The sequence below is a fragment of the Podarcis liolepis genome, assembly GCF_965112155.1.
Source record: "Podarcis liolepis genome assembly, chromosome: 1".
In the NCBI taxonomy this organism is placed as follows: Eukaryota; Metazoa; Chordata; class Lepidosauria; order Squamata; family Lacertidae; genus Podarcis; species Podarcis liolepis.
Genome location: NC_139554.1, coordinates 18,033,062 through 18,056,663, shown reverse-complemented (window position 1 = coordinate 18,056,663; position 23,602 = coordinate 18,033,062). Strand labels below are relative to the sequence as shown.

Here is a 23,602-nt window from a genome sequence, read left to right as displayed (position 1 = left end):
TTTTTTTCTTTTTTCTTTACTCTTGATGCATTAGCATCACAAGTGCATGGTAATTTATCATCTCTCACAGTAATGTACTTGCTGGCACTGTGTGCAGGACAGTAGGGGATGAGGTAAAAGTGGCTCAAACCGTAAATCAATTAGAAAACAAAAGCTTGTGCTCAGTGCACAATTTTAGGCAAATTATATATTACAAAAGACTGCCAATTGGGTGTTATGTCCCAGGTGTCTGCTCTCTCCAACCCCTTAAATTAGCCCTATGGATGGACTAGCTCTGAAAACCACGGCTCTCTCAACTAATAAAAAATAAGTGATTTGGTTTACATGCAAAATTTCATTTCAGACTATTTTAGTTGCATATTCTCAGAATAATTTGTGTTAAGCTCAGTGTCACAATTTAGGATAGTCATTATCACTAGTCTCATTATAAATCAAAAAGCATATTGAAATCAAAACCAAGCACATAATTTTTCAGTTATCCCGTTTTTGCTGTTTGACAATGTGGGCATTGATACAGTGAAAATATATAATTCAAGGTTACACAAATGGACCGATTTTGGTAAAAGTTACCTTGACAAGTAAAAAATGTTCACAGATAACTGATTATTAATTTGCTTAGATATTTTGCATTGACATGGCGGGAAAAAACACATTAGAAAGCCAACATCTTGTCTTGTTATGGGCAAACCCTTTTTGAAAATACCTATGGACATCATAAAACAACCTTAGACAAAAAGTGCTGTTACTGTACATTATTTTTGTGTAACAATTCAACTAAGAAAAGGGTTCTTCCAGCTAAGCGGTCATACCCTTTGGTTAAGATCGCTCTGAAGCAAAAATGGGATTGCTAGAATGGCTATGACTCCACCTACTGGTACCAAACTGGAACACATTTAATACAGAATACAGCCTTAGAACTCTTGTCTTAAAAACATGCAGAAGGGCAATTTTCTTCAAGATGGAATTTAACAACGATTAAGATATAGTTGATCAGATTACTTCACCACAGACTGAAAGAAGCTAACTTTTTCAGAGAATGAAAGCTCACACAGACCTTATTGTTTTGAAATCTATGTTTGTCCAGTAAAAAAACGACAAAAACAAAAATGATGTTGGCTTACAGAAAATTAAAAATTGACCTTGTTTTTGTTTCCATTATTATGATTTTTTAAAACAACAACAACAGCTCTTTAAACAAGACAAATATACAACTGATTCCGATGTCACATTAAACCAGAATTCACCTAATAAACCCGGTCAGTGGAAGCTCTGTTTGCACAATGGGACTTTCAACCACAAAAGCAATTAGCTGAGGGGGTCAGGGGAACCCCAAGAACAATGTATGAGGTGAGGGGGAATTGTTCTGTCCAGCAAGCTGCCAAAACTGCAAAGCTAACTTACACCCTAATGTTCAACTGTGGCTTAATGATTCCCTGCTTTGCTGTACTTATGCCCATGCAAAACCACAAGCTTGTTGTGTCCTTCGAACTTGGGCTCTACAAACAAACCACGAGCCATAGCCCAAGTTTGTTATCAAGTGATTGCTACATTGCAGGGGGTTGTATTAGATGACCCTTCCAACTCTACAATTCTGACTCCAATGCAACAAAGCAAGGCTTGTGGCTTTTTGCAGCCATGATCGAGGGAAGAGTGAAATGGGGAATTCTGAGTAGCGTTATACATGAACTATGGTTTAATATGACATTCAAATATATAGTCGTACCTCGGAAGTCAAACGGAATCTGTTCCGGAAGTCCATTCGACTTCCAAAACGTTTGGAAACCAAGGAAACTCCTGCAGCCAATCAGAAGCTGCAGAAGCTGCGTCGGACGTTCGGGTTCCAAAGAACGTTTACAAACCAGAACACTCACTTCTGGGTTTGTGGCATTAGGGAGCCAAAACGTTCGACTCACAAGGCATTCAACTCCTGAGGTGCGACTGTATCCATAAAGTCACTTAAAAGCCTTGTACTGAACAGACCAATTTAACCTCACGAAAAAAGGAGCAGATCACTGCCTCTGGAAAATCACCACTAAAAGGGCTCTGCTAGCGTGTTCATGAACAGAGGAAGCCTAGAGCAGAGCCTCAACACATAGAAACTTGCCTATTACCACCTCAGGCTATGCAAATGGGCATTTCCTAAGGTATTCTGGTCCGGGACATAATCTTAACAGTACACTCTCATTAAAAACATGCAATCTACACATCCACTCTGTGTCAAGAGTAACCAACATGGTGCCCTTCAGATGATGTGGACTACAACTCCCATCATACCTCAATGCTGGTCATGACTGGGGCTGAAGTGACTTGTAGTCCAAAATCTGGAGAGCATCATTTCAGTTGCCCCTGCCCTAAGGGACTATGTGGCCCATGTGTAAATGCTATGTTTGTCATCCCTTGGTTACTAACCTGATTCCAGCTCCTTCTCAGTATTTTCTCATTTCCTGCCCCAAACCATACAAATTCATCAAACACTGCCCATAGAAGAAAGTTGCAACAGAATGCAAACTTGATTATGCATTTTGAAGTGTATGCTTTGCCCATAAAGGTATTATTTCAAGGAGGAAAACATAGGACTTCTCAATCTGTGGATGCACATTTATAGTTCCAGTTTTATCCTGGTTGTGTTGCCGATACTAAAATAGCACTGAAAGTGGACACATTCCGTATCTAACACAATTGGTGTTTAATAATGTGTTAAATGGCAAAAACTAAAAATGATCAGGGAAAATAAAAGTCAACAGCTTTATACAATGTTTTTGAAAGCCATCTGTACCTTTTAAGATACATTTTTCCAAAGGAAATTTCCTTATTTGAACAGTTCCAGAAATCAAGCTCTACTCTTAATGGAGCACAGGAAACAATACTGAATTATAATACAAAATTATTACTGTTTCACAGCAACATATACGTGTTTAGAGAATTGTGTTATAAAGAAATTAATTGCTGAATTTCTGAGAATGCTTTCCAGAGTTTTAAAGTATGTTGGCGTATCTCTGCTGAAGTGACCAAGAGAAGAATACTCTGATTAAAAAATCGATTTAGCATGCAGCTTCTCTTTACAGTCCCTCGGTAAAAATGAAATCTCCCTAACAAACACTTAATAAAACCTGTCAATATATCTAGAAAGAAAAATGACACAAATGCATTAAGTATTAAATACCCTTGGAAAAAGTCACATATTCCATGAATTTTTGATGTACTATCTTGACATTAATGTAAAACCTTGATATTTATAATTGACAGATATTTAATAAAGTATAGAATATGGCTGCTGCAGAGCATGCAAATTTTTCAGGTTGATCAAAAAGAGATAGACACTTATTCAAATGAAGCAACCAGTTGATAAATGGCAAAAATCAGATCTTTTAAGTTCATGCTTCCTTAGCTTTAGAAACAGTATTACATTCACTTTATTTTAGTCAACTCTGAATATGTAGCAGACTTCTAAAAAAATGCAAATGGGAACATTAGGACAAATGCTTAATTGAAAAGCACACACTGCCGTTTTATTGGACTAGTAATAAGACTATTTACATGGATATTTGTAAACAAAGAAAGGTTTGGAGATGGGAAATTTAATTCTAATAGATGGTGAATCAAGAGACCATGGCATGCAGTACAACCCTATGTATGTCTACCTCAATAACTAGGATCATGGTCAGCTCCATTTGCTTAATAATTTATCCAGATTATAACTAACACTGTAACACATAGCTAGGCAATTCCATAACTGACATAGTGAAGAGTTCACATGCCACCTTGGAAAATATATTATCACCTCTTCTCCTGTCAATGGGAGCCTTGCTCTTAATTATTCCAATTTTACAAATATATTAGTGCAGAGAAAAACAAAAAGAGAAGGAAGGAGAGAACAAGAGCCAACACTGAAATGTGCCTGTATTTAAATATCAGCTGCCACTTGCATTGCTGTTTAATGTATTGGATTAGCAATCAGAAAACTACCTTCAACTGTTTTCCTGCAGCGAGTAATGGCATTGCAGAATCTGGATTGAGTTCATTCCTGTATTAATAGCTCACACATGCATCTGAGTTCACTGACCAGTTAATGTTAACTGTATGCTGTAGAATATGATGGCTGCCAGAAGAGGCCTTCAGAAGTCCATGTCTTCACATGAACTTAATTTGCTGGTGAAAAGAATCCATACATTAATTCTCATCTTTCCAACAGCCACAAGGAATCCCTGAACGGCACCAAGATGAGGTTATTTTCTTTGTATCATCTCAACGTGGGTTATAGTTAAGACCTTTGTGGCAAAAAAGCAAGGGGACTTTAAGGTACTTAGAGGCTTAAGATTTTCACCTTGTTAAGTTGCATGTCTTTGAACACAGAGCTCAAGGCTTTTTCCCCCCTTTTGACCAAGCACAATGCTTTGCTGCCTCATTCTCAGTGGTCTCCCCTTTATCCTAATGAGATCTTTTTTCCTCAGCCCCTTCCTATTAATAGGCAGGAGGGGGAGGAGAGATCTCATTAACAATCAGTCTGGGTGCTACATGATGATTTCAGGCCAACGTGTAAAGTGTGCAGAAAAAAACAAGCATGTGCCATGCATGTGCATAAGGCTTGCTGCAGTAAAATCTATCAGCACTTTCTGGCTGCTACTGCTCTGTCAGCCACGAAAAACCTTTGAAGCAAACAGCTCTAAGAGAACCTCTTCTCTCTAAAGTTGCTGTAACTGCAAGTCCTGTTAAACAAATAAATAACAGAAAAAGCAGATCTGCAACATTTGATTAATAAGGTACACTGGTTGATGAAGTAACTGTTTCAATATGAGTACAATACATCAAGTGGCAAGAAGAGGTATCTTAGAGGAGGCATCATCACTCCTTTTATTAGAGGCATTCCCACTCTTCTTTCACGTGGAAGCAGAATGCCTCTTCTAAACTGATACAACACATATGTACATCCACTTTAAACTATTTTATTCCTATGCAGCTTTAGCCAATCAACTAAAACTCAGCTGATTAAATCAGCTGTTCCCCTGATTAGGTAATAGCCGTATCAAAGAGAAACTCACCTGGTTTGAGTGCCTTCAAATTAAGTACTGTGTACAAGAATAACTGAAATTATGTTTGCAAATAATGAGATACGAATGAATTCAAACACCTTATCATGAAAACTACAGAAGTTAATAAGTAATATCAGCTGCTTAACAAATATGTTAACAGAATATGAACAAATAAGAGATTACATGAAAAAAATGGGCCCCCATAATTGGCAAAAATATACTACTGGATATCTGGGAAAACATTTTGCAAATGGCATATAGATTCTCCATAAATACAGTAAAAAGGATGGACTGTTTTAAGATCATGACTAGGTGGGTATATTACTCCAATTCAGATACAAAAGATCAATATGTAGGCAATAATACTTTTTTAAAAAATAATGTAGATTGGTTTATAATCCATCTATTAAAGAATGGGTGTAGAATAAAATGCAGGAGGAAACCAAGGATTCTCAATTACAGTTAGAATCAGTAGCAAAATAATCAGGAGTAACAATATAATTTTTGCAAATATACAAAATAGTTCCAACATATAATCAAAACAATATTGATCAGAAGGCACCTTTCTATGCATTACTAGACCTAAATACTATTATCACTTTATTACTGACTACTAAACTGGGAAGCTAAATTTAGTGCCTTCCAAAACCCAGCTTGCAAATTTAAATTTAGAAGCAAAGCACTAACCACAGTTTGCTTATTCAAATATCACAGCGAACTACTGTTAGCAAAACTCAGGAAGTGGAAAAAAGAACTTGTGTAAAATGAGGAAGAAGGGGCAAATGAACAAGCAAAGATTTTTCTGATCACCAAGCCATGGCTTGGCATTAAATTGGAACACAGCTTAAGTGATATGCCACAAGGTAAACTAAATCATTCCTGATACTTAGAAGCACGCCATATTGTAACTTTATGCACAATATAAATAGCAAAAAATGTTAGCTGAACCTTCAAAGAAACATTGATAATGAAATAATCTGGGGACATACAGAGGAAAAAAATTTGCCATCTGAGCTTTGAACGACATTAAATTAATACCAAATTTCAAAATAGGGTATTTCACAACTTATTTTGAAATGAGGCCACACTGAATAAGAGTCTGCATAAATAATGCTCGACACACCCCAACACTGTTTAGCTATGGATGGGTTAGTCAAGTGCTTATCTGCCCCAGAGAATCAGTGCTGAAACAGCTGGGAGGCTACACAGCAATAGTTCCTTGCTGTGCCTTCCAACTGACTGCAACCATCTTTATGACTTTTTAAGTCTAAGAGAAGTATCATTGCATTTTAATGCCTACACCCCAACTGAAAACAATAGAGAGGGCATAGTCATGGGAAGGCGTGAGGTTGATCACCTTAAGGATATTCCAGGCCTCTTTCCTAATTCTTATTTTTTTAAAAAAAATCAAGGCTTCCATCCTTTCAGTGAAAGGAATTGTAAGCAAAAATACATTATCCAGTTTCTGGCCAGTGAGGGCAAAGGAGAAGGATAACTGACAATAAATTAGTACTAGAGGTTTTTTTCTACAATCAAACGGTGTGTGTGTGTGTGTGTGTGTGTGTGTGTGTGTGTTTAAATAAATAAATAAATTTGAAGTATTGTTACAATTAATTAGTATTAAAAATTAAATACCAACAAAAACTGAGCTAAAACTGTGTCACTAGTCAATAAGAGCCTATAATTAAATGTGCATCAACCAACTTTCCAGTGTTCTACTAGCACATACTCTGCAAGTAACTCAATGTCTTTTGAGTAGATTACTTCAAAGTTCTTCTCTTCCAACAGTAATTCTTGTCAGCTTGCATTATGCAGAAAGGCACACTCAAAAGATGTACCCTTAGGAAACCCACACAGCTTTCTAGGGCAAACTAGATCAATCATATGGAAGGACCAGCATCCATTAAACCAAAGGTATTGGGGGGTGGGGAGAGAGAGAGAGAGAGATGGGTATACACATTGTAGTATCTCAAATTTATTTACTATACCCATGTCACCTTCCAGCTGGCCTATGAAACAATGAAAAAGATCGTGCCTTAGAATAAACACTAACCTAGGATAAACTCATTGAATACATTGGGACATTCTGAGTAAATATGCTTGGGATTGCAGTGTTATGAATTTTAAAGTCCCACTAATTACAATTAATTAGAATCACGCATAGATTTAAATATTTTCCATTCAATAATGTGGTGAATCAAAGTTACTAATGGTCTGATTCTATGCATATTTACTTGAAGCAAACAACAATGGAAATTGCACTCATGTATAGCACATGATGGGATATAGTACCACTTCCAGGACTAGGGGCACCATGTCGCTGAATACCAATCGCTGCAGGACTTCCCAAAGGAAGCTGTTGGTTGACTATTGTGTCAAACAGGATGCTGGGCTCTTATGTTCTTATATAAATTGTGTTTTTTGGAAGTTTTAAAACTGTTCTCAATGTTGCATTTCAAATTGTTTTAAGCCCTGGGACCTTAGGGTGAAGGATGGGTAATTAATAATAACAAAAAACTTTGAACTATCTTGGAAGGTGGTGGCCTGTCCTTCAATGGAGGTTTTTAAGCAGAGGTTGTATGGCCATCTGTCAGGGATGTGTTACTTGTGATTCCTGCATTGCAGGGAGCTGGACTTGGTGACCCTAGTGTTCTCTGCAAATCTGATTCTATGAAGGCTTATAAATTGGCATTTAATATAGTATTCGGTATAATCATATAATCAATAATTCAATACCCATAACCTTTACAATATAACATTCATTGTAACGGCCAGACTGTTCAGTAATTTTTAGGTACTACCAGTCAGGATGCCAATCAGAGTCTTATTTAACAGCTTTTTGTTTGTTTGCATTTATAAACCACTTAATATTTTAAAAATCTCTAGATAGTATTTTCACTGAAAGCTTAGTGAAAACACAAAAACTCTTGGTGTTCTAAACAAAAGTTATTTTCACCAGTCCACTGAAATTACTTGATATAATGGTGGTTAGCAGAACCCTTTCTACATGGCAAGAGCAGTGCGTACAAGACAGAGCAGTATGTTAGGACTTTCAAATGACTTAGGATTACTTTGGCTAGTGCAGCAATTATTGGACAGCACTCAGTGAATAGAGGGAAGCAATTATGCTTAAGTTTTATCACAGCAAACACAGAAAGAAGCATTTTATAAGTTTCACTTCAGAAACATTCCAGCCTCCTACACTGAGACGTATCACAAGACTCTAAGAGTGTATGAGATAATCCATTTTCTAATTTAGTTAAATTACTAATTTCCACCAAGATAAGTCCCTTAAATAGTTTAACAGTGCTTAGAATATATATCTCCTTTGAGTATTTCACTCTAGATACACCAGCTTTCTACTGTGCTTTGATTTTATTGAACATTCATAACTGCAGTTACATCAAGAAAAAAAGTATTAAATCCTAACAATAAGGCCTATGTATCAGTGAAAAAGTATGATTAACTGTTGAGGCATGGAGTCCCAAAACACAGATAACATCCCTGGGGATGGAGGCAGTTGCTCTCTGGAAGTGCAACTTGATATGAGGAAAATAAGCGGTTGTACTATTATAGCTGCAGAATCAACCGCTCTTCTGAATTTGTGGACAGGAGAGGGGTTAGAAACCTCATCTTCTAAAGCAAGAGTCTCCATAGACCTCTGTATTTTCTAGCCAACATAATATTTCTCCCAAGTGCGGCTTAAAAATGTGCAGAAACAATTTCATCTAATATTGGCATATATGGTTTTGAAGCACAGCGTTTTCAGACAAAGTGTTTGGGGAGACTATTTTAATGGGATCGTAAGCCATTCAGAGAAGCAGAAATAAATTAAAAGTAGTTATGTTGGCAAGCAGGGTCCAAAATACAGGAGATAACTGTTTCCCAAATGAGAAGTTTATGATTTTCAAAATGGGAAGTTCTCACTCAGCCTCCCAATTTTCCCAGTTACAGAAAAGGGACTTAGTGAATTGGTTTCTATTTATCTTGAAAATATTAGTATCCAAATCCTGGGTGACAGTGTAGCAAAGGGACACACTCTGCTGTGTGCTTCAGGCTGCCTAGCAGGGATCCTCACCTTGCAATATAGAATATGCTAGTTCTATACTGTGGATGGTACATGCAGATCCCACTACTGGAACGCTCGTTATTCAAAATCTCAGTTATCCAAACACAAAGAATTATAACCCAACCTTGCTACACAAATGGCTGATTCAAATATCAGAAGGTTGCCCACTTCCTTAGTTGTTTGTGTTGTGCTGGTTGAAACCAGCTGTTTCAGGCAGAAAGCATGGAGGGAGGGAGAGGGATCAGACAAATCATGGATTAGAAATGTTCCCATAGGAAATAATGGAAATCATCAGCTCATTGTGCAAACACTCGCCTAACGAACAATTTCCTGGGAACGCACTGTGTTCGGAAAGCAGGGCTTGTGTGTCTTCAGCCCTTGATAATACTTCCATTCTTCTCCTGTCTCTAGCCAAACAGAGTTTCTGCCCTCACAATATTCGTCTAATTATTATTTCAAAATGTCTTTTAATGGTTCCTTCTCACAAATTTTCCCTCATTTTGTTAGTCTCTTGCAGGGATCTGTATTGAGGCCCCAACTCATCATATTCTTTATGATCTCTCCTATCATTTCTATGTTGACAATTACAATTTTGTCTTTTCAAACTAAATCTTAAAAATTTGGTCTTGCCAGATCTTTTCTTTGCATTGTTCTCCCCCTCTTAACTAGTATTGCTATTCTTCTATAACACTTATAATCTAGGTATTGCTTTTGATTCCACTTTATCCTTTTCCTCCCATATCTGTGACCTTCCCAGATCTTTTTTCATGACCTCAATATTTCTAAGATTAATTCCTTTCTTCCATATAGCACTACTAAAACACTTTTCAATCTGTTATTATTTCTCATCTTGATTATGTTCTTCTCACCAGCCTTCCTTAATCTACATCTTGGTTCTCTTACGAATGCTGAGTCAAGTCCCATTTTCTCTTTTCATCACTTCCACAATGTTCCTGCTTTGGCTTTGTCAACTTCACTGGATTCCACTTTATTTCACACTTTAAAATTCAACTTTTAATCACTTGCCTCACTTTATATTTAATCTTTTCATTCTTTTGATACATGTCTCTTTTCTAAAACAACATTGTTATTGATCCTTATCTTTGTCTATATTCAAACCAACTTCATTCCCCCCCGTCAACCCCCTCCCCCCTCTAATTACTATTCTCTTCTGCAGGCATTATGAACTCTTTATCTATGCCTTTCTGCTAAATTGTGAAGTCCCTTTATGAGTGTTTCCCCCCATTTGTAAATCACCTGATATAGCGACTATATAATGTGATACCTCTAGAGTGTAAAGGTAAAGAGACCCCTGACCATTAGGTCCAATCGTGACCGACTCTGGGGTTGCACGCTCATCTCGCTTTATTGGCCGAGGGAGTCAGCGTACAGCTTCCGGGTCATGTGGCCAGCATGACTAAGCCGCTTCTGGTGAACCAGAGCAGCGCACGGAAACGCCGTTTACCTTCCCGCCGGAGCGGTACCTATTGATCTACTTGCACTTTGATGTGCTTTCAAACTGCTAGGTTGGCAGGAGCTGGGACCGAGCAACGGGAGCTCACCCCGTCACGGGGATTCGAAGTCCTAGGCTCTGTGGTTTAACCCACAGCGCCACCCGCGTCCCTTGCCCTCTAGAGTGTAAGTTACACAATAATTAATTAATTAAATTACAACATTTCCTCTTCTGGATGCTTGCTTGATTTCATTCTTCATCTCTAGATCTTCCCAAACATTTTCATCAGGGAACGATAGTGTGTCCCCAGTACATACTAAAATACTACTGGGACCAAAAATCATCACCCACAATGATTCTGTCCCTTTGGGGATTTCTAGCTTGCTGGAGTCAATGCCCTATTTAACTTCCAGAGCAACACCACCTCCAGTATGTCCTTCCTGTATAGTTTATATCCAGAGATTGCTGTGCCCTACTTATTCTCTAATACATGTTGCGCCACCACCAGTCCATAAGAACGTATCTAAGCCAATATACCTTGCTACATATTTTCTACTGTAAAAAGGCCTCTCTGTAAAGAGAGCATCTCAGGGAGATCCTTTTGCTGACTTGGCAACTGCACTCAGGAGTGGGTACCTCTCCTCTGGCATGCAGATCGAGGAGGAAGCAGCTGTCTGGACTGCATTCTGGCCTTGCCACTGTAGCACCTTGCCTGTAGGGATGAATATAGGGAAATACACTCCTGGTCCTTAACTGTGCAAAAGCAATAGACAACAGGCAGATGTGTTAACTGTATGATGGTTTCACCTTTCCCCGTCCGTAGAACTTTTAGAAAAGTAGCTTTGAAACACTGGAAAGCTGCTGTGAAATGATCAATATGGAGACAATAAAGAATAGTTAACGCCCCTGACAAATTTCCTAACCGTTTTGTGGTTCTTTCCCCCCTGGAAGCAATTCAAATTATACTGAAGACTGAGGAATGTTAGTTTTCTAGGGGTGTTATTTTGGCAGTAGAGACATAATACTGTTTTGAAAGCAATACTTACGTTGAAATGTTTTGTTACTAAGAAGGTGAATGAAAAGCTTTCATCATTCACTTTTTTCTCCCTCTCTCATTTCCCAATCTGGCAGAAAAGGGGGTTCAGCTGGGAAAGTACTGCTGCCTATGTTTTATGAGCTAAAGAGCACTGCTCTGCAATAATCTATGGACCAATTCCCCTTGACAGAAGGCTGCGACCATGCCCTTTGTGAAGCTGGGGGAAAAGTTAAAACAGAAAACCACTGCATATTCATTTACAAAGGCAAACTAAATTATAGATCTTCAAGGAACAAGGAATCAGGAATCTCACTCTGAATGTAAAACTATATGGCTCCCTCTTGTGCTTATTACACCACATTTCAGTGCATAGAGAATCCAGCATTATGCAATAAATATAACAGATTCTGTTCACTCTGCTGTGCACATTCAGTGCCCATAACATGCTAAAGGTAGTAACACACGCAAACTGGGGGGGGCAAGTAAATGGACATATTAGAACAAACTGAAAACCCCTCCTGAAGTAACTTGAACATCTAAGCCCAAAACCCTTTCTCTTTCTTGAAGTGCAATCTTAAGAGATCCAGTCACCTGCCTCCATTCACATTTTAAGTATCAAATTGCATACATTTCAATGGTGTCAGTGCTGTCCTTTGCCTGGAGCAATGGGCTATTTCTGGCAGGCCAGCGATGCACCTGTGTTTAGTTGTCAAACCAGACTAATATTCAGCTGGGAGCAACTGTAAAAGGAAGAAGTCTCTGCCATCTTCATGAACATTCAGACTACTTAGAGACAGGTAGAGCTCGGCTGAAAACTGCCCTCTTCTAAACCTCCCCTCTGCTCTCATGAAGAAGCGATTACTGGCTACCAAACAAACATAACACATCTCAAAAGAATACCTCAAAATGCCATCACTTTACTTTACAAAAAGCCACCGTGGTGCACGAAAGAGTGCTGAATTTGGACTCAGGTCAGCCTTGAAACTCAACTATGCCACTGATTTCATACCTGTTTTCTATGCTTGATTTTGCATTTTTAGTTTTCCTTTTTTTAAAACCTATGCCAGTCATTATCACAGGGTCTTTGTGAGAACAGGAGGAGATAAGATACTATGTATTTATTTGCCAGCTGATGGAAAGGATGCATTTTTTAAAGTAGTTCTAGTTGCCTCTCATACAACCCCTTGGATTTCCAACGAGATATGGCACAATTCATTAGACAGCGACAACAATGCTTGAAATCTGTAAAGCACTTTCAGGTGTTTGAAATGCTTCATGTGCATATCTAATTGCAATCCTTACAACGGCCCTGTAAGATAAATCAGTATTATTCCCCATCTACAGGTGGCTTGGGTTTTTTTTTGGGGGGGGGGGAGAGATATGGGAAAGAATGGCTTACCTAAGGATCAACTAGTGAGCTAATGACAGAGATCAGATTCAAATCACGGGCTTCCTGATTAGTAGCTCTATCTCTTAGCTGCCACAAAATGTTCTTGTTCAGAGCTCCAGCCAGTTAGCCATGCTCTCTTCCAGCAGACCATCTCTACCCATCCCTGCTTTAATGTCTCTCCTTTCCAGCATGCTCTGTCATCACTGAACTGTTTGTGTTTCGTTCTTTCGCTCCCTTAGGCTATAAAAATATTGTTAGCATATCAACAAATCTCAGCATTCTTCAGACTCTGCTGATACTTCTTTATTGTTTCTCAGTGGCCCCATCTCCATCAGCACACACCACCTGAGTTCACTATTATAGGGACTGATATATGACTGAATCTCATATGGGTAAGAGGTTAGTAGATTGGGGTTGTTTTTTTTAAATGATGCAACAGCAGCTAGGCCATAAGAGCATGAGCATAAGAAGAGTTGAACTTTAGGTGCAATATGCATTTTAACAGGTCCCTCTTAAAGAACATACAGACACCCCATTATTCCTCCCAAGTACATCTCTCACTTGGAAATTCTGGCAAGATGATGATCACACCTCTGTCCTCTTGAATGTCAGTAGTACATGTAAATTATAAATTAGCTATCATGCCATTTAGTGGTAAACTTTACTAACTTTGCACTAGGGTAACATATGGCAGGCATGAAGATTGGTTAGCCTATCAGTTAATGCAGTGTTAGATGCCTAGCGTTGCCAGTTTTAATAATAATGCTGGAGCTTATCTGTGATATTTGCATCTCATTAATATAGTACCTTCTGTTCCCAATGGAAGAAATCTAAATCTAACCCTTCATACAATAATATAAGAATTGTCCATAGGGACGCAGGTGGCGCTGTAGGATAAACCACTGAGCCTCTTGGGCCTGCCGATCAGCGGTTCGAATCCCTGCAACAGGGTCAGGTCCCGTTGCTCTGTCCCAGCTCCCGCCAACCTAGCAGTCTTAAAGCATGCCAGTGCAAGTAGATAAATAGGTACTGCTGTGGCGGGAAGGTAAAAGGCATTTCCGTGCGCTCTGGTTTCCGTCACAGTATTCCGTTGCGCCAAAAGCAGTTTAGTCCTACTGGCCACATGACCCGAAAAGCTGTCTGTGGACAAACACTACCTCCCTTGGCCTGAAAGTGAGATGAGCGCCGCAACCCCATAGTCGCCTTTGACTGGACTTAACTGTCCAGGATTCCTTTACCTTTTTAACCTTTTAAGAATTGTCCAGACATGGTTTGAACTCCCCAAATTATAAATACCACCTGGTGGTACTATTACAACTTTAGAGCAACCTAGACTCCTGAAGCAAAGAAACAAGACAGTTTTTGTATAAACATAGCTCTTGAAATGAAATAACGGATTTACTCAGTACTATGGAAACCTAGTGTTGATATTTTTCATATCCTCTGTAAAAAACAAAACAAAACCACTCACATAGCTTTAAAGGCAAACTGGGACTATTTTGTCTAGCCTACCTTTCGAAGTGGCTTTTATGACAACATTAAGTACAAAACTTTAATTTTAAAATATTAAAAAAACATTCTAAATAATTGTAAATAGATATTACAATTCAATAAAGACAGGCAGGAAGTAGATTATGTTTCAGCAGAGATTTTGTTCCATTAAACATTGATGGCTGAAACACGCTGCTGCATGGTACACCCATCTGTATATTGGAAACATTTCTGTGCAATAAAGGACTGATGAAGGCTGAATAACTACCTAAGAAATCTTTGCCTGATTTTTAAGGAGCCACAAAATGATGTCTGAGAAGATGTTCTGCCAGTACACTTTACCTGAATGACACTTTTTCCATAGTGTTAACAATATAATGCCTTGATTACTCACAGGCAGCTACATTACATCTGTGGCTATGAAATGCTATGTGTGACAAGGGTAAGACATAGGTCTAAGAAAGGAACACTCATAAGGAAAATGTATACAGATTGAGAACAGACGATGCTGTGTTACAAGAAACAAATGCCATTTTCAGAACTGAAAATGTTCTCTCCTCCCCCACAAACCTGCCTCCTCAAAAGAGTCCACTAGCTTGTCAGCTCTACAGAGCTGTCAAGAAAGAAGGAGCTAGGGATCAATAGTACTACTGTGCAGAGGCACTCAGCCCCAGATGAGCTCCTGATGCAATGGTTTCACAGCAGTAGCTGTGATACTTTTGCCCAGGGAGCTGGCAGGTAGGCCACTACAAAGCTGCTTTTCTATCTAGATTACCTACCCAGTAGTTCCCAAACTTCCCACTCTACAGGCTACTTAAAAAGTGTTAATTATCTTGGTAGCCAACTCAATGATTTTTCTGCCTGTTGTAGCAACTGTAAAGTCCTATAGTAGATGAATGATTTTAAACTGTATTTTTAATGCTTCTTTTATTTCTTATTTTTTTAATTAAAATTTGCAAATTAAAATGCAATACAATAAAACAAAATGGAAATAAAGAAGCAATAAAAATACAAGATGAATATTTAATGCAGGTATACTGCAGACCAGGCGAATGAAATTCATGGACCACAGTTTTGGAATCCCTGATCTACACATCGGTGTGAATACTGGGATGTAGGTTCTGAAATAGGATTATGACTATAGGAACTATGGTCAGGAATGAAAGTCAACACATGAACACACAGGAGAGAACTTTACCTGCAGCCAAAGGGTTGCTTACTCTATGATGTAGCTGTTTCCATTCCTCTAAAACTAAGTGATTGTCTGCCTCTTCTACAGAGCAAAAAAGCAACTACAGCAAAAAAGAGACAAAGTGAGCAAAGCTCCGAGACTGAGCCTATAGTTCTTTCCTGCTCATTCATGTACCCTCTTTGAACCCCAGACACTTCAAAGAGTTAAGAAGCAACAACACTACTTAGTACTTTGAAGATATTATCTGGTACAGTTTGTATAAAAATGGGACTCCACAGTTCATTACGAATTTGGCTACCCTGAAAAAAAGATACAGAAGAGAGCTACAAGGGTGATAAAAATCTAGATAGCGAGATACTGGTTGTGTTTAGACTGCATGAAGTAAAATTATATGGTGTCTGGGTTTTGTTGCCTTTTTATCATGGTTTAAAAAGGCCGTAGTTTACTCCAGCAGAAAATTTACTCAATACTTGTAGTGTCTAAACAGCTAACTCAGTTTACTAACTAAGATGACAGGACAGGAGATACACAAGTGAAGTATTTTACTACTGAAGTAAAGCACTTTGAAGATCATAAGCATGAGCATACTCTTCATAAAATAACAGTAAAATAAGTAGAGGAACATTGAAACTGCCTTACACAAAGCCAGATCACTGTTCCATAGAGCTCAATATTGTCTATAATGATTGCTAGTGGCTCTCCAGAATTCACACAGGAGTCCTACCCAGATCCAGCTGGAGATGCCCAGGATTGAACTTGGGATCTTTTGCATGTGAATTCATTTGATCTACCACTGAGCTACAGTACTTCCTTAAGAGGAAATATATATGTTACCGAAAGGAATTAGGTATATATTCGGGGGGCGGGGAGCAGGGTGAAGGCTACAAACGAAGAGTCATACATGAGAACGAATGAGCTCTGCAAACAACTGAATTATTGCCATTACACTCTATATCATCTGAAGTACATCAGCAACCTTACAGGTTAAAGATTTTTTACTAAAAATGAACACAAAATTTCACAAGTGCATGCCAGATGATCGCAATCATTTTCAGATCATTTTGCACATGTGAACAAAGGAAAATGAAGCCCTTCCCATTCACTACAAAGTATCTTCTGCAGGAAACAGATATAGCACATTTTGAGTGATTCTCAAAATTCCATCACAACAACCCAGGATAGGTTTATGCAGACATCTAAAGGCTAGACACACCAGGGGCAAAAAGTAGTATTAATCAGGTATCCACTATAGAGAAAATAAAATGGTGCACTTGCGACACTGCTGACTGATGGCGGCAAAATCTACCCTCTTCCAATAACACTAGAGAGCTATCCCAAAATGTATGTCGCATGTGTGCACTCAGAACAAGATGATGTACTGCACTTCTATCAGAGGTCCTTCCATATATAACCACCACCTCCACACACAACAACTATCATAGCAACAGCATTCTGCTAGTATAAGCAATGGTAAAAAAAGTAATCAGGTTAGCATTGGTACTGTGGTACTTAGAACTTTAGGCCTCTTAACAAGCCTTTTAAAAATGTCAGAGTTCTACTTTGCTATGGTCCTCATATAATGCAGTGTCTGTTCCAGGCTCTTACCTGAATAACTTTGTAGAAATAGGCATACTGTCGAGCAGTATTTTTATATTGGCTGAAAACGTCATGTATGGCCTGAGTTGACTGAAGATATTGAACCTCATCTTCTTCAAAGTAAAGAGGAGTATTGTATTCACTTGGGAGAGTTTGGATGTAAGGCAGCCAGAAAGAACTAGGATTGCAGCGTTCACAAAGAAGGTGGAATGCTAGCGTGATGTTGCCCATGGCTTGGAGAATTCGGTCTTGAGAATACAAGGATCCTAAAAAATGAACAGAACCCATAAAGAAATTTTAGTCCCCCTAACAGGATTCCTAAGTGCATATTAAGTGATTTCTGTAAGAAAGAAAACTTTAACAAAATAAGTAGGTCTTGCAATAACATGGGTTTTGTTTACTTCCTATTATAGACTTTCTGTAACTTTCCTGTAACCTTTAAACTGATCTAAAAATGTAATTTCAATAAACCAGTTGGCATCCATCTGTCTCAAGAGACAACAGAGCGCGCCTCTAGAGGTGAAACCAAAGCGCTGTGTTAGCAGCACTGAAGTGACCTCCCTGGAGCGCAAGCCTGGGCAGTGTGTATGCAGGTCCTGGGCTGCCCAGATAACAAGACACCCCTCTTGGCCTTGCTGAGAAAAGAAAGCAGAGCAATACATTTGGCACCAGCTTGGCAGCAGGAGTTTGTCAGAAGGAGGCGTACAAGGTGCCATCCAACCATCTTAGGGACTCTACTCCATATTTGTTTAGGGTTTACTCCTTAGCCCTCTCCTCTCCTGAAGATATCCCACAAGGCAGCAGAGGTTTAGGACCAGAGTTTTCTTTCTGCTAGATGGGCTACCTTCCTAGCTGACAAGACCCATTTGCCTCTCACATGTAGGAACCATCTTCTTGACTGTTGGACTCACCATAGGTATCATCCACTCAATCTTCCAGAGTCTGTCTTTGCATGCAAGGGAATACCTAAACTCATTGAGGGTTTGAGACCCATTGGCTACCCATACATGGTTTAGCCAGCCAGTCAAAGCTGTTTCCAGGCTGTGGCCGCTGCTGCATGCCAACAGCTTCTAGAAGCCACAGGTGAGAGCATGGTAGGGACCAAAGGTAGACAAACTACCCCAGAAGAAGTATGAAGTGTCCCCCTCCAGAGGTACTACCCCTTCCCATACACCCCAGTTCAATAAATAATAATAAATATGATACATTGTTCAAGCATTGTAATAAGCCCACTAGACAATTCTAACTGACAATTTTCATCATTTTGCTAGTGGAGAACTTTCCATCAATACACCCTTTGCACATCTGCACACACATTCAAAATCTTCTCTTACCCAAAACTGAATTTTTCGCTGATTCAACAGTCATCAACAATTTTCTGGGAACCCAGAGAAAAAGCTCTTCTGCCTAGAAAAACACAAGGAAAGTTCACAATATCATACAGATCTGATAAACATACTGGATGGTAACAAATTGTGGTAATCCACCTGCAAAACAGCCATTCTGCTAGTGGAAGCACAGTGGCACAGTGCACAACCTAAGTCCAAGTCTTGCACCTGTGAAAGATGCTGGGCAACACCTGGTGCAACCACTATTATTATACTCTGTGACCATTAAGCCTCTGCACTATATGTGCTTGTGCAATGTTTGCATCACTAATTGGAGGAGGATGGGGAGACAGGCCATTTATACCTAACATTTTCTTTCACAAGGGACATATTAGCACATCGAGATACAGTATTGTAACATCACTGTCTTCTGGAAGATAGAGGATCCTGCTATTCCACATGAGGATCTGTGCATCAGGACCACGATTTGGACAAGCTCAGCACCTGTAGTAAATTTCAAAAGATCTAGTCTTCTGCCAATTTAGTATTTCAAACACTGGGGACTGGTTGAGTGATCTTTAAATGCCCCCCATGTACCTTCCAATGCCATCCTATACTCACTTTTATCTCTCTTGTAGCTTTCAAACCAAAACCCTCTTCACCAAAGTTAGCCACTTCAAAGCCCTCTGTAGATGCACCATTCTCTCTGGCCCAGTTAATTAGTTCAGTGAAATAATCTTCTCTTTTCCCATCAAATACGACAGACAAACCTATGTACATATTTAGCAGCAGAGAAAAACACAATGAGTCACCAGTACTAATTAACACAGATGTTAAAAACGTTTAGGAAGCATTCATAGCAGCTTTTAAAATACAGTTGTACCTTAGAAGTTGAACGGAATCCATTCTGGAAGTCCGTTCAACTTAAAATGTCCACAAACCAAAGCACAGCTTCTGATTGGCTGCAAGAAGCTCCTGCAGCCAACCAGAAGCCACAGAAGCCTCGTTGGCTTCCAAAAATAGTTTGCAAACTGGAATAGTCACTTCCGGGTTTGTGACGTTCGGGAGCCAAAATGTTCGGGAACTAAGATGTTCGACTTCCAAGGTACGACTGTACAAGCAATTCAATTCAATTTGGTCAACCAAGGCTTTAATTCTCAGCGTGAAAAACGTGCCAATAAAAAGTGAGCTCAAGCAACTCCCAAATTCCTCAGCGAAAACACCACATATTCTGCCAGTCAAGTCACATGCTTATGAAAAGCTATTGGCCACAATTCCTTTGTTTTTCTTGACCACAGATTACATTATCTTAATTTGCCTTATATTTAGGGAGGGTTCACTTTAATGAAGTTCTCCTTGGCATCATTATGAACCTACAGATCTTTCTCCAAGTAGGCATAGGATAAGCCTCACAAGCTAGGGCAAACAAGGGAAATGGTAAAACTGTAGAATTCCATCAGAGTGAGAAGACTTAGACATGCCAGAATTATTTACTGTAGCTAGAGATATAAAAGGTTAAACATTCCTAACAAGGTCAATGAACTGTTTCTTAACATTATTCTACTGCAATGTTTTAAAACATGAGGAAAATACTTTATTGTATAAATGTGAACGAGGAAGTGTCTACAGCAGCACTTTTAGATTGTTCTACCTTTTTTATTTTAAAAAGTTAATATGCATGTGGAGCTCAGGCTAAGACAGATTTTCATTCTACCATGTAGAATAAAAGCACATACAGCCCACATGTGCACTTCAATAATTAAACTCACATTTTTACTGTGATGTCACAAATAAAGGGGAAGAAAAAAGCATAAACAAAAGGATTGTTTCTAGAAACAAAGTGCTGAGTTCCCTATGGTGGTCACTTGCAAATGGGACTGCCCAATTTTTGGTATCTATTCAAGCATTAACAATAATCTTAACAGGAAATATCTTTTCAAATGTAAACACTTGTTTTAAGATGTTACGCAAACATAATCTACCAGGTTAAATGTGACTAATGAATCATCCAATACTAATTATCATTGCAGACACTGCAAAAACAGCAGTTGTGGTGTCAGCACACACACAAAGAATGTAATGACTGATGAAAGACCAGCTATTTTGTTTTAAATAAGGGGAATTGCTTACAAATAAAAAGCATTTAGCAACTAAACAAACATGTTTCACAACTCAACATTTATAATACTTGAAGTGGTCCCTGAAAGTTCAACACTCTACAATACAGACTAGTCTCTGTTCAACACTTTTGCAAAGGAATGAAAGCTCAGTCTTTTTGAGAATACTAAAATAAGAAATATTTGTGACTCAGAGTGTGCTTGGAATTTAATTGAGTCTTTTTTAAAAGACAGAAGGCAGCAAAACGCAGTGCCAAAATTACTTCTGACCACAAGCAATTAGAAAAGCCATTTCTTGTTTACCTTTCTGTTTTTTACGGATTCTCTCAACAAGAGCTCGGATCTGTTGATACTCTTCCCACTCCTTTCCAGGACCTGGAGTTGGACTGCTACATTCTGGAAAGATAAACCAACAAAAAATTATTGCTCACTGAAATTTAACATTTCTCCTCTCCTTAACATCAAGAGAGTACCATAAATGGATTTATATGTTCAATTTCATAACTTCCATTTGAACTCCAATACTAAAAACATATGTTCACTGAAGCCATGAACCTCTAATATATTTTACAGGAATAGAGGGGCTAGAGCCTGGATAGACTTTCCGTTCCTAATTTAAATACTGAATAGAACAAAATTCAGCCCTGCCTATTTTCCACATGAACTTATAAAGATCATCCCCTTCACCACAACTATAGTACAACATACTTACTTTGTAATAATTCACTAATTAGATTCAACATTTCTTTTGGAGAGACTGCTGCCGTGGCTCCAGTGCCTGACTTCTGAGTTTTCACTCTGCTTTTCTTCCCCATCTTCCAACTAAAAGAGAACAGTAGTTAAATAAGCAAGGGGTTTCTGTTACTACTTATGTTCTCTTTCTTTCTTTTTTGGATACCAATATATTGAATGCTGGGGAGGTGAAGAGGAGCAAATATCTGGAAGGCTTGAAAGAAAACACCTGATTCTCTATAAAAAAAAACACCTGTGAGTGGTGCCTCATAGGTACAGCTTCCGCTCCCAGATCTGTTTAGGAAGGTCCTCCAATCCTGTGGAGCAGATTGCATGAATGGAAGTCTGTTCTGCTCAAAGAACTTGGGTGCCACTCTATTCATTATTTAGACTTTTCTATACCATCCAGTTATCCGAGCTCTGTTACTGAAGTGTATAAGAAAAGCATTCCCATGTATAACTAAAAACACTGGTAGCTAACCATGTAAGTCACGTTAGCATAAATGTATGTATACATTTATAAAAAATATACACATTTTAAAATGCTCAATAAATTGGGTTTGATCCTAGTTGCAATAAAATGTTTTATTTAGAACCGATCAAAATAGAACAGCTGACTTGCTTCCTGTTTCATTTATTTTGATGAGATTTACATTAATGTATTTAGGGCTGGTTTGTTGAACAAGGTTAAGTAGTGCCTACCTGTGCAAACAGCCAGTGCCAGTGCTTAAAATGTTTTTCTCTGCTAGCTGGTTTTAATATATCGAAAACATAAATTTCTGGAAAACCACAGAAATTTTCTCCAAGGGAGAAACTGTCAAGTGTTGATGAATATGCTTGGTACATGCAGCAAAGTCGCATATCCAAATATAGAGGATCCAATGAACTTGGCACCAAATAGCATGCAAGAACAGTGGCAGCAAGAGTTTAACTCATCTCCCACTCTTAACTCTTGTTGGCAAAGATCTCATGTTGTGTTCGGCTTTGAACTTCTGTTCTACCAAAATCTTTCCTTGAAAAAAGAAATATATATATATAATTTTCTTCCTTCCCACGCAGTTTTAAACAACAAAAAAAAGTGCACCCAATACTTTCCTTCAGAAGGCACTCACTTTGCAATAAATAAGTTCATTAGTGCATGATTTTGCAACCTTAGCACCCTGTAACCCTAAAGTTAGATTGATAGGATTAGGAAAACTCTGCAAACATGTTGCTCTCAACAGAATGCTTTAGGACTCAACGGCTGCACAATCTATTAATTGGTGCAAGCATAAATATTCCAGAAACCTTATCAGAAAGAATAAAGAGAAGATCTCTATCACATAACCAAGGCTAAGAAGAATTTCTAGCTAACTTTTATCATATTTCTTATTTAAAACATGCCCATAAACACATTTAAGGTATTGTTGCATGCCATCCCAATCTCCGAGTGGTGTGAGATTCCAGGGGTCCCAGGCACTTACCCGGGGTTTGTGTTTTCTTTTGGAATGAGACACTTTAGAGACTGTTGAGACTTTATGATATCTGCTTAATTTACACATATACACAACCTGAGCCTACGATGGAGAGGTTCACAGCATTAACCTCCCAAGAAAGTCCTGCTTCTCCAATAGCCACAGCCTTGGATTGCAACGGAAATCAGGCCTGGCTCTCTCTCTCTCTCTCTCTCTCTCTCTCTCTGCCTTTCCAGCCTGTAGCTTTCGCATCCAGCTTCTAGTTCACAAAACCCAACTCTCAACTCTAGGCTTTTGTCTTTCTAACAGACAACTGAGGGAGGGGAGGTCTAACCCTTTGCCCTCTGGCACAGAGCCACCCCCTTTGCGGGCTATTACCAGGATGGTCTGGCTATTCCAGCAACTGAATCCATGCTGGATCCAGGAATTGGAAGGGTGGCTCAGGGCATACAGCCTATCTGCTGCAAACTCACAACAGTATTTTAACACTATACACACAGTATTATTTCTACAGCATTATCCACAAATAATGACAGAACAGATCCGTACCCTGAGGGTTTTACAATCTAGGATACCAGACAGACAACAGAGAGAAGGAAACAAATGGAGCCAGGATCAACAGGGAAAGGATGTGATTATTGCATTTACATGTACTTAGGATAAGTTACACTACAGCATGGAAGTTCTGCCAAAACACCTGAAGTCTAAAAATGA

General features: G+C 38.8%; 1 protein-coding gene and 1 long non-coding RNA gene across 6 annotated transcripts in view; both read right to left on the bottom strand.

Moving 5' to 3' along the window:
- The window catches only part of SETD3 (SET domain containing 3, actin N3(tau)-histidine methyltransferase), a 47,267-nt gene that overhangs the window by 14,531 nt on the left and 9,134 nt on the right, over positions 1 to 23,602 (bottom strand). For 4 of the 5 annotated variants that reach the window (XR_014529467.1, XM_083518425.1, XM_083518427.1 and 1 more), the window contains exons 2-6: positions 21,415 to 21,524; positions 21,006 to 21,098; positions 19,207 to 19,355; positions 18,592 to 18,664; positions 17,267 to 17,523 (exon numbers count right to left, since the gene is read on the bottom strand). Coding sequence is in view for 4 of the 5 variants with exons in the window: in XM_083518425.1 (XP_083374551.1) it covers positions 17,267 to 17,523; positions 18,592 to 18,664; positions 19,207 to 19,355; positions 21,006 to 21,098; positions 21,415 to 21,524 (682 nt within the window). In the remaining variant the exon portion in view is untranslated. Of the gene's footprint in view, positions 1 to 17,266; positions 17,524 to 18,591; positions 18,665 to 19,206; positions 19,356 to 21,005; positions 21,099 to 21,414; positions 21,527 to 23,602 lie in introns of all 5 variants that reach the window. The other variant, XM_083518426.1, reaches the window with a different exon arrangement.
- Positions 1,158 to 5,412, bottom strand: LOC310686053. Its single transcript, XR_014515684.1, has 2 exons — positions 1,448 to 5,412; positions 1,158 to 1,415 (listed from the first exon to the last, which is right to left on the bottom strand). It is a non-coding gene; the product is annotated as an uncharacterized lncRNA (long non-coding RNA).